At 43.6% G+C, this 17,688-nt stretch overlaps 2 protein-coding genes and 1 long non-coding RNA gene across 9 annotated transcripts in view; 1 reads left to right on the forward strand and 2 right to left on the reverse strand.

The window, feature by feature from the left end:
• The window catches only part of LOC307207131 (vomeronasal type-2 receptor 26-like), a 63,007-nt gene that overhangs the window by 16,281 nt on the left and 29,038 nt on the right, over window positions 1–17,688 (reverse strand). Inside the window, exons 1-2 of one of the 7 annotated variants that reach the window (XM_079960887.1) lie at window positions 17,271–17,462; window positions 15,636–16,719 (exon numbers count right to left, since the gene is read on the reverse strand). The exons of 5 other annotated variants lie outside the window; for them this stretch is intronic. In XM_079960887.1, the coding sequence (XP_079817013.1) occupies window positions 15,821–16,719; window positions 17,271–17,346 (975 nt within the window). In that variant the 5' untranslated portion in view covers window positions 17,347–17,462 and the 3' untranslated portion in view covers window positions 15,636–15,820. Of the gene's footprint in view, window positions 1–15,635; window positions 16,720–17,270; window positions 17,463–17,688 lie in introns of those variants that run through there. One more of the 7 variants, XR_013834569.1, reaches the window with a different exon arrangement.
• LOC307207260 (vomeronasal type-2 receptor 26-like) lies at window positions 453–7,867 on the reverse strand (the record flags this gene model as incomplete). Its single annotated transcript, XM_079961079.1, has 6 exons — window positions 453–1,393; window positions 1,686–1,812; window positions 4,673–4,900; window positions 5,608–6,420; window positions 6,713–7,004; window positions 7,641–7,867. The coding sequence occupies 6 exons, from the start codon at window positions 7,865–7,867 to the stop codon at window positions 495–497; spliced, it is 2,586 nt and encodes an 861-aa protein (XP_079817205.1). The 3' UTR covers window positions 453–494.
• Window positions 7,002–17,257, forward strand: LOC307207282. Its single transcript, XR_013834604.1, has 3 exons — window positions 7,002–7,260; window positions 7,812–8,910; window positions 17,243–17,257. It is a non-coding gene; the product is annotated as an uncharacterized lncRNA (long non-coding RNA).

Consider the following 17,688-nt stretch of genomic DNA (forward strand, 5'->3'; position numbering starts at 1 on the left):
GAATCAGCGTAGCACTAGTGGAGAAGGGGGGCAGATGGGGGAATCGGCGAGGCGGTCCCATGACTCCTTGCCGGGGACCAGCGGGGAGAGCAAGGGTCCTCCGCTGCCTACACCCTCCTTGCGCAGAAGGCTTCCGAGCAGGGAGAGTAGGAGGAGACTAGGCGTCAAAGAGCTTCTTTGCTGGAAGAAGTTTAAGAAACGCCCACTGACGGATTCTGCCAGCGATTGAGACAGGCATGGATGAGTGGCTGTCCGGACAGAAAAGGTTCACTCAGGCAACCCAGCCAGGTGTTGGCACCGGCTTACGCACAAGCAACCCCTAGAACCATTACAATTATGATTCTGGCAGAGCCAGCGTCCAAAATGTAGCTGTCTGGAGAAATTTTCTTTTCTTTTAGTAAAGCTTTTATTATTTAAAACTGCATTATTAGTTTACGCTGCACGTTACTTCTGGACATCAGGAACATGGAATGTTTTAAGAATCAGATGTCCGCTTAATTTCTGGTTGTCAGGTGCTCCTTTGTGTTCAGATCAGGCCTCAGCACAATCATGTAGCACTTGGGAAGGAAGATGCAGCCCAGAAGCCCAGCACTGGAGGCCAACATAGAGAAGATCTGCACGGCCACCATGTACTTGCCCTTGGTGCTCAGGTAGGTGGGCACAAAAGACACCCAAACACTGCAGAAGACCAGCATGCTGAAGGTGATCAGCTTGGCTTCGTTGAAGGAGCCAGGCAGCTTCCTGGCTAGGAAAGCCACCGTGAAGCAGGTGGCAGCCAAGAAGCCCAGGTAGCCGAGGGCAACGTAATACATGGCCACGGACCCTTCGTTGCATTGCAGGATGATCTCTTCCACCTGGGAGTGCATGTCGGGCTCTGGGAATGGGGGAGAAGAGCCCAGCCAGATGGTGCAGATGAGAACTTGCCCCCCAGAACAAGAGATGACAATGGAGTTGGCCAGACTCTTGCCCAGCCATCTCCTCACCCTGTTCCCGGGCTTTGTGGCCAGGAAGGCCAGCACCACCGTGATGGTCTTTGCCAAGACAGAAGAAACAGCAACTGAGAAGATGATGCTGAAGGCCGTTTGTCGGAGAAGGCAGGTCTCTTTCCTTGGGCGCCCGATGAAGAGGAAGGAGGACCAAAAGGAAAGCAGGAGGGAGATGAGGAGGATGTAGGAGAGGTCCCGGTTGTTGGCTTTGACTATGGGAGTTTCGTTGTATTTAATGAAGATTCCCAACACAATGCCTGCTGTTATAGATAAGAAGAGGGCAACGGAAGCTAACACCATTCCCAAATATTCTTCATAAGTCAGGAAGATGATAATCTTGGGGACACATTGATCTCTGTCCTTGTTTGGATACTGATCTTCTGAGCATTTGGTGCAATGTTCTGCATCTGGGGAAGAGAAAAAGAGTAGCTGCAGCATCACTTACATCCCTAATGATCTGTGCTCTATTATGTTTTGAAGAACTCTATAATGTTTTGAAGAAATCCTAGAGATTTCTTCCTTATGATCATTCCTTTCAACTCTCTTCCAGGATGTAACGAAGGCGATTTATCCTAAAGAAATTGAGGAAGGAGCCCCATTCCACAATGTCTGCAGACTTCTCACAAAAAGTGGGTGAGACTGAATTTCTGCCCTGTGTTTACTCTCTCCAGGAATTCCTTCCCCTTTGGAGTCACCCACCTTCCTGGGTGGAGAAGGTCCCTTCCGCACACCGAGCACAAGCATAGCAGCAAATGGGCTTTCCTTCTAGAACCAGCTTGGCATATCCAGGTCGACATCTTTCTGTACACCTGGAACGAGGCACGGCCTAACCAGAAAGACAAGAAGGTGCAAGAAAGAGGATCAGTTAGGAGTATTTGTGGGTATGCAATTCACTCATAGGGATGCGGGTGGCGCTGTGGGTTAAACCACAGAGCCTAGGGCTTGCCGATCAGAAGGTTGGCGGTTTGAATCCCCATGACGGGATGAGCTCCCGTTGCTCGGTCCCTGCTCTTGCCAACCTAGCAGTTCGAAAGCACGTCAAAAGTGCAAGTAGATAAATAGGTACCGTTCCAGCGGGAAGGTAAACGGCGTTTCTGTACGCTGCTCTGGTTCGCCAGAAGCGGCTTAGCATGCTGCCCACATGACCCAGAAAGTGTACGCCGGCTCCCTTGGCCAATAAAACGAGATGAGCGGCATGCATACTTGTGGTACGACAAGGTAAAAGCTAATAGAACATTCAAAAACCATATTGTCAGGAAAGCTGTGTTTAATGTCTGGACAAGATATAAAGACTTATTGGAAAACAAGACTCCAAGGTGGTTATCACCTATGGAGGCTAATGGTTTGAAAAAACTCAATATGGAGGCCAAATGGCCGAAATATTGGGAGATATTAGAACAAGAAGGAGACACACTGAAATTGCAGAGTTTTGAGAAATTAAAAGATAAAGTGTGAGATTGGTTACACTATTATCAAATTAGAGAAGCCTTTAATATAGATAAAAAAATAGTCTTCCAAGTGGAAAAATCGAAATTAGAAACTGAATTGTTAGAACCTAAAACTAAGATTCTTTCAAGAATGTACAACTTGCTGTTGAAATGGAACACTCAGGATGAAACAGTTAAATCAGCTATGATTAAATGGGCACAGGACATTGGTCATAGCATTATGTTTGCTGACTGGGAAAAGTTGTGGACCACCGGTGTGAAATTTACGGCATGTAATGCCTTAAGAGAGAACATTATGAAAATGATCTATAGGTGGTACATGACCCCAGTTAAGCTAGCAAAAATTTATCATTTGCCTGACAACAAATGTTGGAAATGTAAAAAAACAGAGGGAACATTCTTTCACCTTTGGTGGACATGCCCAAGGGTTAAGGCTTTCTGGGAAATGATATATAATGAACTAAAAAAGGTATTCAAATATACCTTCCCTAAGAAACCAGAGGCCTTCCTTTTGGGCATTGTTGGCCAATCGGTGCCAAAGAAAGACAGAACACTCTTTACAACTGCAGCAAGAATACTTATCGCAAAACATTGGAAGACACAAGATTTACCCACCTTGGAAGAATGGCAGATGCAAGTGATAGACTATATGGAATTGGCAGAAATGACTGGCAGAATCCGAGACCTGGGAGAAGAGTCGGTGGAGGAGGACTGGAAGAAGTTTAAAGATTACCTCCAAAAACATTGTAAAATGTTTGAATGTTAAAATGATGTTGGATGTGGAGATAACATGGCATCAGTGATATAGTAAAAAGAAATATGCAAAAATGTTTTAAGAAAAAAAAGGGCAAGACCAGAGTAATATTATGTCGAAGCTGAATAAACGATATAAGGGATTAAGCTATAAAGAATATGTGATAAATGGATTTAAAAGGAAAGGGAAAATGAAGACATAATAGGGTGAAATGTATAATATTAAATAAGATTTGAAAGAGGGCAAGGAATTGCTGAATTTGATCGTGTAAAGGGGAACACAGAAAAGGGAGATGTGAGGAAGTCAGGAAAGAAGGTTATAAAGATAGTAAGTTAAAAAGCGGATTCTTTTCCTTTGTTCTTTTATTGTTTTATTTATGTCTTTGATTGGTTTTTCTATGTATTCTTTTTTATGTATGTTTGTTTTTCTACAGAAAATCTTAATAAATATATTTTAAAAATAAATAAATAAATAAATAAAACGAGATGAGCACCGCAACCCCAGAGTTGGCCACGACTGGACCTAATGGTCAGGGGTCCCGTTACCTTTACCTTAATTCACACATAGAGTGAATTCAAACGGATCTCTGGACTGCAGCCTTTGACCCCTCATCAGGGTCCTTTCAACCCCCCACTGACCATTGGGGTGACCAGAATATCCTGTTCTTCATAGTTAGTTCAGGACAACTGAGGTTTGCACCACAGAACTCTGTTTCCTCTTCTCCGTTTACCTGCTTCCCTGCTTAATAAATCTTCAAAGAAAATGGCAATGAAGTCTGAAATGTGATTTCCCCGAAGTTCAGGATTCTGATTATCTCTCAACCACTAATTAAGACACATTTAATATGACTTTTCCAAATATTGGTTATCCTCACTCTGTTCTTGAGGCAAGCAAGGTTTCCTCTTGTCGCTGATCTATTTCCCTAGTTGTTTCTAGTTCACGTGCCATTACTTGACATTAACCTTATATTACAATAGGGTTTGTTTTTTTAACTTCTCATCCTTCAACAACAGCTGTGTACTTCTCAATTCCTACACATACAATAGTTAAACATTTGCAACATCTACAAGTGAGCTTACTCCACAAATTAAAAAATCCACAATAAATCAGTAATTATCATTTCTAAAATAAATTACTTTCCATCCTTCTGCATGTATGAAAGCCCAATAGTTCACTTTTACTAGGGGCTATCCCTTTTCTTCTTATCTATGTAGTCCTTTCTGTCGAAGATTCTGTCCAGAATTTTTAAATTCTCAGTCTGACTCAGAAATAGATGGTGTCTTCTCTGAGGACCTCTGTCCTTTCTTTGAGCACCCCAACTTCCCCTCCTATCTCAGCTGCTGTGGAAAGTAGGAATTGTGGTTGCAGCTGTTACTGACGGTCAAGACACCATTGGTCAACCTGATATGGTCATTTTTCAGCGGTTGTTTAAGGAAAAACATAATAAGGATCTCCTGGCCTTTTCCCTCTGTGATTTACCCTACCTTATTGAATTTCTTGTTCCACTCAATGGCTTCTGGTTTAACGGTGAACTTTATGCCAGCAGACGTCTCTCTCCTTATATTCCCAATTTTCACAAGGTCACAAGACTTATTGGGAGACATCACCCAGTTCATAATATCGAAGTCCGCTGGTAGCTCCCAGTTCTCATCCAAGCACAGGCTGCCTCTGGAAGTATTCAGACACCGGATTTCTCTTAAGAAAGGCTGAAGCTGAAATGGCAGGGGAAAACACCAGCGTTAAGAAATCCGAAAGCCAAGATGGATATCTCAGTCCTACTCACTTCGACCTCTTATGATTTGGGGCTGCGTGTATCTCATGTAGACTGGAATTCCTATTCAGCCAATTCTATTACTACAGAACCTGCAAGTGCTCCAATTTTCCAGGGATGTCCCTGAACTAGAGAGAGTTTTTCATTTGATCCTGGAATTTCCCACTTTTCCTTAGAATGTCCCTAATTTCATTGGAGAAACGTTGGTGGCTTTGGAGTTTTTCAAGCCACAAGCCGCCTAATCCTATATCAGGAATTTTTAATATGTTTAATATTTTAGTATGAATGTATTAATGTTGGGAGCTGCCCAGAGTGCTGAGACAACTGAAGAAGATGTGTAAACAGTGCTCTTTTTCTAGAAAAGAAGGTGCGGGAACGCACCATTAACATCTCCCTCTGACAATGGCAATGGCACCCACCTGAGAGGTGCCAAAACTGAGTTTCAATGAGTTCCGCCTTTAAAAAGCTCTGGATATCAACAGTAAAATTATCGTTATGGAATGGGACGTCTCTATTTTCATCAGAGAAATGTCGGGCTGTATGCTACTATTACTAGTACTAATAGTAACTATGATATTTTACAGGTCTATCCCCAGTCAAGATCAGTATCTGAGGGGATTGCAGTTTGCAAAAAGGGGCAGGAAATACCTGCCACGGCTGTAGCCTTTGGGGTCCCCATAGCTCTCCTTCCTCCACCATCAGCCTCCTTTGGGATCTAGATGAAAGCGAAGCATGTAAGGCCTGAGCCACAGCCTGAACATTGATGTAAGTACCATAGCTGTCTAGAGACAAGGTTCTCTCACGCCCCCCTTGGGGCAATGGCTCCAGTTTCTCGTCCTCTCTGCATCTTACCCTGCCTTTCACGGACAACAGATGCTTTGAATATGAACACGGAAATGCTTGATTCAAATAATCCAGAAGATTGGTCTGCAATTTGTCACCTTTGCTGCTCCTTATTCCGGTCTGAATTGCAAAGGACAGAGAACCATGGAGGTGCTGGAATAAATTTGGAGGGATGTGACAGCCAATTCTGATTTCTAGCAAAGCTGTTGTGATCCACACTTTCGCCCCTATTTCCTCCTCTTGTATTACCACGCACTCATGTATTGCCATGAGTATTATGATGCCCATTGCATTGGTTATATAGGAAACAAATACCCCAACTTGTCTCCATAGGAAAAAAGGTTCCCCAGGCCTGATAGATTGATCTATATCATTTTCTGGTACAATTTTTGAGAAAGCAATACAGATTCCTCTGCTGAGCATCAGAGGTTTCACAGCGCTCACAAATCTTTCTCCACTGTCATTGTCTGGAGTGAAGAGGCCAATCCACGTCCATCCAAAATGCAGGAGCAATTCAACAATCCCCTGGTACTGACTTTCCTCTTTGGGAGTCATCCGGTAGACAAAAGGGAACAGGGTTTTATCTTCGAGAACCTGGGCAGTGAAGCCATAACTGATCTAGCAAGGAAAGCAAAAGATCAGCAATTTATTTTACTTTCATCATAACGGGTATTTAATCATATGAAAGGCCTGATATCTAAATCTCTGCTAGCTGAGACTGATGGGAGTTTTAGTCTGAAACATCTGGAGGTGTCAAGTTGGTGAAGGCTCAGTTTTGAAAAAGGGATGCTGGATCCATAGCTCAGGATTTCCCCATTTTTAAAAATATCCCCACTTGACTCCTCCAAAGAGAAAGTAGAATTTTATGCAGTTGAAATTCTCTTTCCCTCCATGCTCTCCCACTACTTACCTGTGGGATTTTGTAGATGCCTGACATGCTGGAAATCTCTGTTGAAATGAAAGAATCACCCTGTTCAAGAACAGCCAGCAGGTGATTCTGTTCTCCACAGTGATAATTAGGAATATTGCATCCACTGCCTGCAAGCAGCTCTAGCAGGGCGTCTGAAGTCATCCTTGCATCGCAATAGTTCTCATAGAGGCTGTAGCCCAGGGTGATGTTGGGTAAGAGCCTGAGATCCTGGTTTATCTCTTGGATGGTGAGCGGGAAAGACAACACGTGCCAGAAGTACCTAGCTCCGTCCCTGCAATAAATGAATTATTTAAAAAGAGTGAAACTGATATTCATATGAATGGGAGGGAGGAAGCATTATATGATCCACAAAGATTAGTATTTATTTATCCTTTTACATTAATATCAAACCTTTTCCTGTCTAGCATAGAACAAAAATTTGGAGATCTCTGCTCCATGACCGGAGCTTTGATGCAAGCAGCACACAGAGCTGTTCATCAGTGGAACAGACTCCCTCTGAAGGTGACCATGTGTCATGGATGCTTCAGGTGAGATTCCTCCAGGTCCCTTCCATCTCTACAACTCTATGATCCTTTTCTACTATGGTTTTATGAGTAAGAAATGAAGGCGCCCCTCAAAAATTGTGATATACTGGGAAGTTGCTGCAAAGTCTGCTTTTCCTGCATTGGTCTTTGGCTTCTTCCAAGGGGCTAGACTATAGGTAGAAAAGAGACAATTTGATTGAAGGAGGGGAAGCACCAAATACCTCAGTCCCCTTTTAGTTACAAATGAGGCCTGCCAGCAAGACCAATGGCCAGGGCAGGGTACTCCTGCAACATCAACCCTTGGCTCCCCAGCCCTGAGAAAGGGGCTATTTCCTTGATAAATAGGAATTGCTAGAAGGAGCGTGAAACTGTGAAGTACATACTCTTCAGTGCTGGCGAAGGGTGTCTGAGAAAAGACGTATGGAGTTTCCTTATAAATGCGTTTTGGAGAGATGATCCCACTGATGAGAAAGTGTCCAGGCCGGTAGTAATTGCGAGCATCCGTTTCATCCCTGACCAGATTCAAGGGGCATTTCGCTTTGTGGTTCCCGCAGACTCCAAAGGACATAATGAGCAGCAGAAGCAGCAACAGAAGGAGCAGGAATCTCATTCTGGCTCTGCCTCCTCCTCCTCTTACCTGCCAAGGAGGCAAAGCAGAAGAACCCAAAGACTCTTGCAAGGCCAGACTGGGTGGGCTTTGCCAATCTGGGTGGTTTTCAACTCTACCTTCAGAGCTAGGAAGCACAAGGCAGGCACACCCCTCTTTCACCAGCTCTGCATCTTGACTCAGTCTGTCTCCAGCACAGGAAAGATTCTCGGCAGTAACTTTTTATTTCCCAGTCACAGCGCAATTAATATTGTCATGCTTCTTTCTGAGGCTGATGCAATCTCCAGATATATCTCCTGAGCATTTAGAAGATGAGATGACTATAATTTTGATTATTCCAAGTGGAATAAATTACATTACATTAACTTTCCGAAGTCTTGAATGGCTCAGGCCGCAGGTGCAGAGCTGGAGAAAAACATGATGGAGAAAAGTCAAAAGGTGTTTTGGGGAATTGGAAGTTTGGCCTGAACTTTGCTCAAGATCACCAAAGAAGGAGCTGGATCCGACCATGGACGCTCCTTCCTTGGAGGTTTTTAAGCAGAGGTTGAATGGCTATCTGTTAGGGATGCTTTAGAGAGCCAGTGTGGTGTAGTTGTTAAGAGTGGTGGACTCGTAATCTGGTGAACCGGGTTCGCTTCCCCGCTCCTCCACCTGCAGCTGCTGGGTGACCTTGGGCCAGTCACCCTTCTCTGAAGTCTCTCAGCCCCACTCACCTCACAGAGTGTTTGTGGTGGGGAAGGAAGGAAAAGGAGATTGTTAGCCGCTTTGAGACTCCTTAGGGTAATGATAAAGCGGGATATGAAATCCAAACTCTTCTTCTTCTTCTAGTTGGCCACTTTGGGTGGATTTGATTCCTGCCGATCCCTTCTGGTTCCCCCCCTGAAGGGAAGTAGCATGTTGGTGGTTTTGAAGCTACTTCAAGTGAATTTCCACCCCCTCTTTGAAAGGCTTCTCCATCAGAGGGAAGCTCTCTGGGGTTGGAGGAGGGGAGAAAGTTTGCTCTGAGCCTTAGGCTCTCCCTTCCCCTTCGACATGTTCTGCGGAAGGTGAGCTTCTGTTGCACATGGAGCCAACTTGCTCCTCGTCTTTGAGCAGAAACATCGCTACTCATAAACAAATTGTCTGTGCAGAAGCCAGGCTAGCATTCTAGCAGCTTTATTATTCTTTATGAATTTATTTATTAATATTTATTTACTTTCTTACTTAATTATTTAATCTTTCATATAATCCATGCACTATTTTGGCCAATCACCCCTAGAGCGCTTTACGTCAAGATAAGTCAGGGCGATCATAACAAAGTTTACAGTCTTACTTTAGAACATTCCAAAAGTTAAAATAATAAAACAGAATCAGATTACCTCAACTTCCTAAGAATCTGGGTGGATGCTTTCTTTATTAGATTAAAAATAAATTATTAAGTCTCCACAGATATTCCAATCACTTGTCTTTGTATACAGTTTAAAAAAACAAACAAAAACCCCCACACAATTTCTTCTTGACTCCCCACCCGCCCTTCTCTATGTTTTTTTAAATGATATTTATTAAGAGCTTCCACCTTACAATAGGCGATAAATGCATTAACTGCATTTGCTAGGTCCGCAGCTGTTCTGGATAAGATGACGGCATCATCTGCATAGAAAAGGGAAGCAACGGGGTGGCCTGCTAAATGAGGAGGATACTTAGTTGCTAGCTTCAAAGGGGAAAGAGCATCATGAAGATAGAGATTAAACAGTAAAGGGGCCAAGAGACAACCTTGTCGGACGCCCCTGGCCGTTGGGAATGGAGCGGTAAGGGAGCCGTTGGGACCAATTCGGACACGAGCTGTGGTGTTTGAATAAAGGGAAATAATTAGGGAGAGGAGGTGCGGATCAATTCCCAGATGGACGAGTTTGGACCATAATCTCTGCCTAGGAATGGAATCAAAGGTGGCCTCCAAGTCCATGAAAGCGGCAAACAGGTGGCCTTGCCTTGGTGCAGTGTATTTACTGGCAAGGTGATAAAGAGTTAGACAGTGGTCCATGGTTGATGCTGACTTTCGGAAGCCAATCTGTTCTGGCGGTAAAATGTTCCTCTCATGGACCCATGAAAGAAGTTCTTCCAGTAAAACAGCGGCAAATATTTTCCCCGGAATAGATAATAAGCTGATGGGGCGATAGTTCCTAGGGATGTTTGGCTGGCCGCCTTTGAAAATCGGAACTATTGTAGCTTCTCTCCAGGAGTCGGGGATGTCTAAGGCGGAGGAGATAGCGGTGAATACAGGAGTCAGCTGTTCACTCCACCAAAGAGGATCAGTCAGGAAAAGGTCCAACGGGACCATATCTGGGCCGGGGGCCTTATTTCTTCGCATGGACATTATGATGTTGAAGATGCGGGTTGAGGTGAAGATTACTGAGGAGGTGGGACTAAGAGAACAGGAACAAAGGTCCAACGGGGATTGAAGGTGGTCTGTAAGATGATTTGGAGAAGCGAAACTGGCTGAAAAGTAGGCGATCCATTCGTCAGTGGAAATCAAGGTAGCTGAATTGAATGGTGCCGAAGGCCTAACTAAGTGCCAGAAGGAGCGGGAGTCATGCCTCTCTACAGCCGAACGAAGAGTGGACCAAGCCTCAAAGATGTGTTGCTGTTTCTTGCAATGAATCATGTTTCTGTATGCCCTTTTAGTATCTAAAAGCTCTGCACGGGTTTGGGGGTCGTTGGAAAATTTGATGATTCTGACCATTTTCCTAATTCGCCTTCTTAGGGCTTTACATTCCTTGTCAAACCACGGTGATTCAGAGAAAAAGCGTTGGTGAGTAGGCGAAGTGGTGGTTATGAAAGTTGTTGAAAAAGCATCAATTAATTTCCGGTATTGGTCAGCGGGCAGAATTGAGTCAGAGAGAACTGCAGGCATATCAAATGATTTTTGTATGTCCAGAGCAAGAGAGGAACTGAGGCTTGTCCATTTCTTTGTTTTGTATACAGGGTAGCTTTGTACCGTGGAACTATAGTTTGAGGGGACTGAAAATGGCTCTATTAGGTTTAACAGTAGAGTCAATGGAAGGTGGTCGCCACCAAAGTATTCAGCCACTTCCATTTTTGTAGAGATTGAGAATAGCTCCGGCGTCAATAGAATGTAGTCGACAACACTGGTTCCCCGGGAAGAAATGCACGTTAACTGCTGCGAGGACAAGGGAGTAACGTTGCCATTTGCGATGCAGAGATCATTTTCAATGGCCAATTGGGCCATCAGCCTCCCCGACGCATTTGTTATGGGATCAAGAGAGCATCTGTTTCCCCAGGGGGGCTGCAGGGGATTATCCAGGAGTGCTGCGGGAGATAATATAGCATCGTCATTGGGACCTATTCTTGCGTTAAAGTCGCCTAAGAGGATTTGAGGAAGCTGCAACCACGACCTCTAATGCCATTGTCCAATTTTACCACCAGAAGGGTGGCAAACACCTTCCAGCAGCAATTCAAATATTTAATGCTAAAGTTGTCCCCAAACTATTATATGGCTGCGAAGTATGGACTACAGCAATATCAGGCAACTTGGATCGCCCACTTCACATGTTTTTGAGATCTCTTTCCGGCGTCCCGAGATGTGTCTCAGGTGCAGCCCTACGATTTGAGTTCGCCCAGCCCTCAATTGAAAAACGAGCATGGAGTCGAGCCATTTCCTATAGCTCCCACCTATTAGCATCGGATGCTCGAATTAGAGGTGGTTTCTCCAACCTGATCCTAAGAGATATTCATAATTCTCCTTGGAAAACTACAATTAATCTCAAACTCCGCTCTCTTCTCAATTTGACCCGTAAAACTGTTTTTAACTTAGAGTGTATTAGCCCAGCGGCCCTACCTCTAATCAAAAAGAAGCTACAGCAACTTGATTTCTCTAACACAGCTTCCCATGCAAGAGGGCCGTGTTCAGGCTTAGCCCTAGCTATTCCACCCCCTGAAGGGATCCCTCTATACTGCTTTACAATTCCTTCGGAGGCTAAGCGAAGGGCCTTTACCTGTGCCCGTCTCAACTGTTTTCCTACAGCAGTTTTGTCGGGTCGCTATTCCAGAGCTCCCATCGCAAATAGAACATGCACCTGCAACGACATGGCTCTGGAGACTATGGAACATGTAATGATCTTCTGTACCAACTGGACAGACGAAAGATCTCGGTTTCTAATTCCTCTCGTGAACAAGCTTCATTTCCCAATCCAGCCCTGGATAGTGTCCCTTCTTCTGCAGGATTCTGACTGTTGGTTTGCCGAGATGACAGCTAACTTCCTGCTTAGTGTGATGAAGAGGAAAGCGGCACCAACTCCTTCTTTAACACCACAGCTGTAGTCGATATGCCGCACAATCGAACCTGTTTTTGCATTCTCTGCCACTCGATGTTTTAAATCCCCTGTCACTTTTGTTATCCTTGTATTCGCCTTGGACGATATCTACCTTTACCTCCCCCCCCCTATTTTATGTAGTTATTTCTATGTATATTATGCTATGGCCACACGGCTAATGCAATAATAAAGTTGTTGTTGTTGATATTTATTAATTTTTAACAAGAAAAAGAGTTACAAAACAGTAAACAAACAAACAAAAAAACACAAAATACAAAATACAAAAACCAGAATTTAACATCAAAAGTAGAAAAAAGAAAAAAGAAAACAAAAATCCCTCTTTCTAATATCTTACCACTCATTAACTTATTTTCATGACTTTCTCATACCTTCCGTTTTTGTATTTCATTTAAAAATTTGTTCAGCAAATTCTTACTCTCTTAATTTTCCCTTAATTATTTATCCTCACATATTATATTTTCAATTTTTCGTCTAATATCAGTCCATTCTTGCATATTCTTATTTTACCAAACCTTTCTGCTAAAGCCAATTAATTCCTTTCCAGCACATTCTTATATTTCATTATTATTACACTAATTCCAAAGATAAAAAGATATATAAAAAGAAATTCTCATTCTAGTTTTATCCAACGTCCCTTCTTCCTGGTTTCAGGTTATGTCAGTCCTTTCTAACCATTATATCCTGTCCATCAATCTGGTGTTCTAATGTCTGAGGCTCTCATGTCTCTTCTATGCCCCCTCTGCAGATTTTCTTGTTCCTGTTTGTACTTGCACACTTCCTTGTCCCTTGTTGGATTCTTTCGTAGTTTCTTCCCTTTCTCCTTGGGGAGTGAGTCTCCAGGGAATTCCATACAGTAATAATCTCCATTTTCTTTCCTCAGATTGTCCCATTCCCCATTAACCCACTCCCCTGTGTTAATTTTGTAATCCAAAAGGTAGTTGTTCCAGAAATAGTTATCAACTTGTTTCACAGTCCCACCAGAGCTAAGAACTTCCTTAACTCCAAAATCTTGCAGACACTCTCCAAATTCAATCTTCCAGTGTTGCAGCTTTTGGTCATGCGGGACTTTAAATCTCTGTAATTTTTGAGGTGCAATCACCACCTCTTCCATCTTCATCTGCCCTTGGACTTGCCTTATTGAGCCAGTTTCCTGGATTGGTTGTTGTAGGTTTCTTTATCTTCGTTTCCTGTTAGTTCGTGTTTACTAGCTGCAGCAGACATAAAATCCAACTTTTCATTCATCAAAGTTACTTTCTCATCCAACTGCTGCAGCATAGCATTTATTTTGCCAAGGGCAGAGAGTAAAACTTCCTCCCTGTTCATTTCTGTTCAAGGTCAAGTAGCTGGTCCCATGGTCTGATTTTCACAGCTGTTATATCTTCCCTGTAGATTGCAGCAAACAAGCTGACAAGCTCCCTCTAGGGGACACAGTTTCTATTTAGCGTCCATCTTTAAAATGTATCCAACAAAGGAAAATTCACTTTCGATTTTCAAATACTTTGTTTCCTTACAATACAATACAAAAAAGCAGAAAGCAGCATTGAAGTTATTTTGTTTCTCTTCTGTTTCTATCTGTCAAAGATGTTCCCTTTTCAATTAATGGACATCTCCAACAATTTCTGTCTGACATCCCGTCCCCAGGTTTGGGACGATGGAAACTTATATTCTTTTACTCTCTCTGCAGGATTAAGAAGTCAAAATTTCTTCCCCCCTTTTCTCCTGCTGTCAAGGAGGTTTTGATGGTTATAGATGCAGGAAATTTCAATCTTAGAATCAATTTTCCAGGTTAAAGCTTGCAAAGTCTTTTGCTTCAGTCTATTTACAAAAGGCGGACTTCCTGTTTAGACATTCCCACTTCGTTGCCTAATTCATCAATTTTCTTAGCCAAATCTTCCGTTTTTACTCACGGGTGCTTGTTTAGAGTCGAATTGTCACAGGAAAGAGGACAGCGCTCTCCGGCATCAGCTGTGCAGCTTCGCTCCGCAGAAGTAGCGATTGACTCTCAGCACTGCGCCAAACACCCGGTCCCACTCCGGAGCCCTTTGCAGGGTTCCTTTGCCGATTGGGGGGGGGGGCGCAAAAGGTGCCCGGCGAGTCCCACGGTTGCAGGCTTCACCTGCCTGCGGTTTTCGAGAGGGTCACTGCTTCGCTGTAGTGGTAGGAGCCGATTTCTGTGGGGCTTTCTCCCTCTAAGTTAGAGGGAATCCGCCATTGCCGATGGCGCCGCCTCCGGAAGTCCTCTATGTTTGTTTTTATTACTTCTTTTTATCAGATGTTTTAAAAAACATGTTTTTATTATCAAAGCCCCAATGTCGTATTTCAGTAATCCGCTGCTTATATTTCAAATCCTGCCTTTGACTTCATGTATGGATGATAGTTTGACAAATAAGATATCAATGGTCTCCATTCTTCCTGAAAAGATTCATCCTCATGTCCTCTTAGTTTAGCAGGTAATTTCACCTTTTCAGCATATTCCCCCAGTTTCATAAGCCAATCCTCCCTCTTTCGACTTCTGTGCAAATAAAGTTCTAGCTGCTGTGGTTGCATACATGAATAACCCAGTCAGCTTTCTCGGGACCTTTAATTATTAAATTTATATAGGAGCCTTCATTGGATTGCTACAGGTTGAATTGCTATAAGAATAAGTGTTTAGTAAGCTTTCCGCTAGTCTGGAGAGATGAAAGTCTAAGTAGGATGCAATCTTAGCTAATGAATCTAAATGCTTCATCAGTGGCTGTTCTGCCAATTATTTTCACTTCCCATCTGATCTTGGTTTTGCTCTATTAATGGGGACCTGAATGGGAGGAACCTGAGATGGAGGAGGAGGAGGTCTCTCGCTCTTCCTTCCTGACTGAGCATGAGATGCCTCCTCTTAAAAGGTTTGGCAGGCAGGGAATACAACTATCTGGCTTCGTCTCATTGCTTCCCTCCAATGCTAAACATGTTGCTGGCTCACTCGTAATCTGGTGATCCACTCAACATCAGTGCACAATGTGTCATATCCTGGACAAGGCAATAAAATCCATTGGACTCCAGTCAAGGCTTGGCTAAGGTCAGTTGCTACTCTTTGGAACAGGAAGCAGAGCTTACACAATACAGAAATTAAAACAACAAACTACAGAAGAGAACTTAAATGAATTTCTCAATTTATTAATATACAAAGTTTAGGAGAACAAAATGATGTGAAGTGAGCTTATGAATGATACAGCATATCTGTAGAAAATGGATCACAGGTATATGAATATCTAGCAATGACATAACTAGAAAGTATTGCTGAATATGAGAATTGATATGGTTAATAGCAAAGCTAACAGACTAAAAAACCTAACTCCTATCTCCCTCTAGACTATCTTGTTGGGAGATAAATATATGCTCCCAAAACACAATATTATTAAAAGTTAGTAGTTTACAAACTAAGGGCAGTAGACCAGGACGCAAAGCAAGGTAGCAAAACATTTCCTCCCATCTTATGGTTCATGTGAACAGGACTACATAAAAGTTGGGCTAAGAATGAACATAATCTCTTTCAGAGGTGGTGAAGGAGCAACATGGATGAGTAGCTGTGTGTCCTTTAGGCACGTATGGACATCAGGAACATGGAATATTTTAAGAATCAGATGTCCCCTTAATTTCTGGTTGTCAGCTGCTCCTTTGTGTTCAGATCAGGCCTCAGCACAATAATGTAGCACTTGGGAAGGAAGATGCAGCCCAGAAGCCCAGCACTGGAGGCCAACATAGAGAAGATCTGCACGGCCACCATGTACTTGCCCTTGGTGCTCAGGTAGGTGGGCACAAAAGAGACCCAAACACTGCAGAAGACCAGCATGCTGAAGGTGATCAGCTTGGCTTCGTTGAAGGAGCCAGGCAGCTTCCTGGCTAGAAAAGCCACCGTGAAGCAGGTGGCAGCCAAGAAGCCCAGGTAGCCGAGGGCAACGTAGAACATGGCCACGGACCCTTCGTTGCATTGCAGGACGATCTCTTCCACCTGGGAGTGCATGTCGGGCTCTGGGAATGGGGGAGAAGAGCCCAGCCAGATGGTGCAGATGAGAACTTGCCCCCCAGAACAAGAGATGACAATGGAGTTGGCCAGACTCTTGCCCAGCCATCTCCTCAGCCTGTTCCCGGGCTTTGTGGCCAGGAAGGCCAGCACCACCGTGATGGTCTTTGCCAAGACAGAAGAAACAGCAACTGAGAAGATGATGCTGAAGGCCGTTTGTCGGAGAAGGCAGGTCTCTTTCCTTGGGCGCCCGATGAAGAGGAAGGAGGACCAAAAGGAAAGCAGGAGGGAGACGAGAAGGATGTAGGAGAGGTCCCGGTTGTTGGCTTTGACTATGGGAGTTTCCTTGTATTTAATGAAGATTACCATCACAATGCCTGCTGTTAAGGACAAGAAGAGGGCAACGGAAGCTAACACCATTCCCAAATATTCTCCATAAGTCAGGAAGGTGGTAATCTTGGGGACACATTGATCTCTGTCCTTGTTTGGATACTGATCTTCTGAGCATTTGGTGCAATGTTCTGCATCTGTGGAAGAGGAAAAAGAGTGGCTCCAGCATCACTTACATCCCTAATAATCTATGCTCTTTTACGTATTGAAAAACTCTGTGGTGGACCTCAGGAAATAAGAATGTTAAATACTGCAAACAGTTTTCTATTGCTTCCATGCAACGTTCATAGTAGTGAGATCAAAACAGTCCATTGATTATATTGTAATAATTTTCATATGAAGTATTGTTTATTTTTTATTGTGCTTTTGCTATTAAAAATTGGCTGATTTGCATCACCTGTCCATTATTTTTTATAACTGTCAAAATGATTTCCTTTTTGGTGTGACTTGGGATAAAAAAAAAGAATGTTTTTGGGAATTCCTCTCACAGCTGCCCACTTTCAACCCCAGAGATTTATTCCTTATGATCATTCCTTTCAACTCCCTTCCTGGATGTAATAAAGTTGGAAGTTGAGGAAGAATCCACATTCCCCAATGTCTGCAGAAATCTCACAAAAAGTGGGTGAGACTGGATTTCTGCCCTGTGTTTACTCTCTCCAGAAATTCCTTCCCACTTGGAGTCACCCACCTTCCTGGGCGGAGAAGGTCCCTTCCGCACACCGAGCACAAGCATAGCAGCAAATGGGCTTTCCTTCCAGAACCATCTTGGCATAACCAGGTCGACATCTCTCTGTACACCTGGAATGAGGCACGGCCTAACCAGAAAGACAAGAAGGTGCAACAAATAGGAAGAGTTAGGAGTATTTGTGGGTATGTAATGCACTCATAGAGTGAGTTTAAACAGATCTCTGGACTGCAGCCTTTTGGTCCATCCCAATTTATGGATCAACATGGTGAACTCAGTCCAGTACTCACGGACAGATCGGCTCCCCTGTTTACACGCCATTAACTGTCTGCGCACCACTCCCTGCTCAATCTCGCTGGAAAACATCAGATCCATGGCGCGAATAAACTTCCTCAAGTCCTTTAGGGCGTCATTATTAGCT

This window comes from Podarcis cretensis (assembly GCF_951804945.1).
Source record: "Podarcis cretensis genome assembly, chromosome: 18".
In the NCBI taxonomy this organism is placed as follows: Eukaryota; Metazoa; Chordata; class Lepidosauria; order Squamata; family Lacertidae; genus Podarcis; species Podarcis cretensis.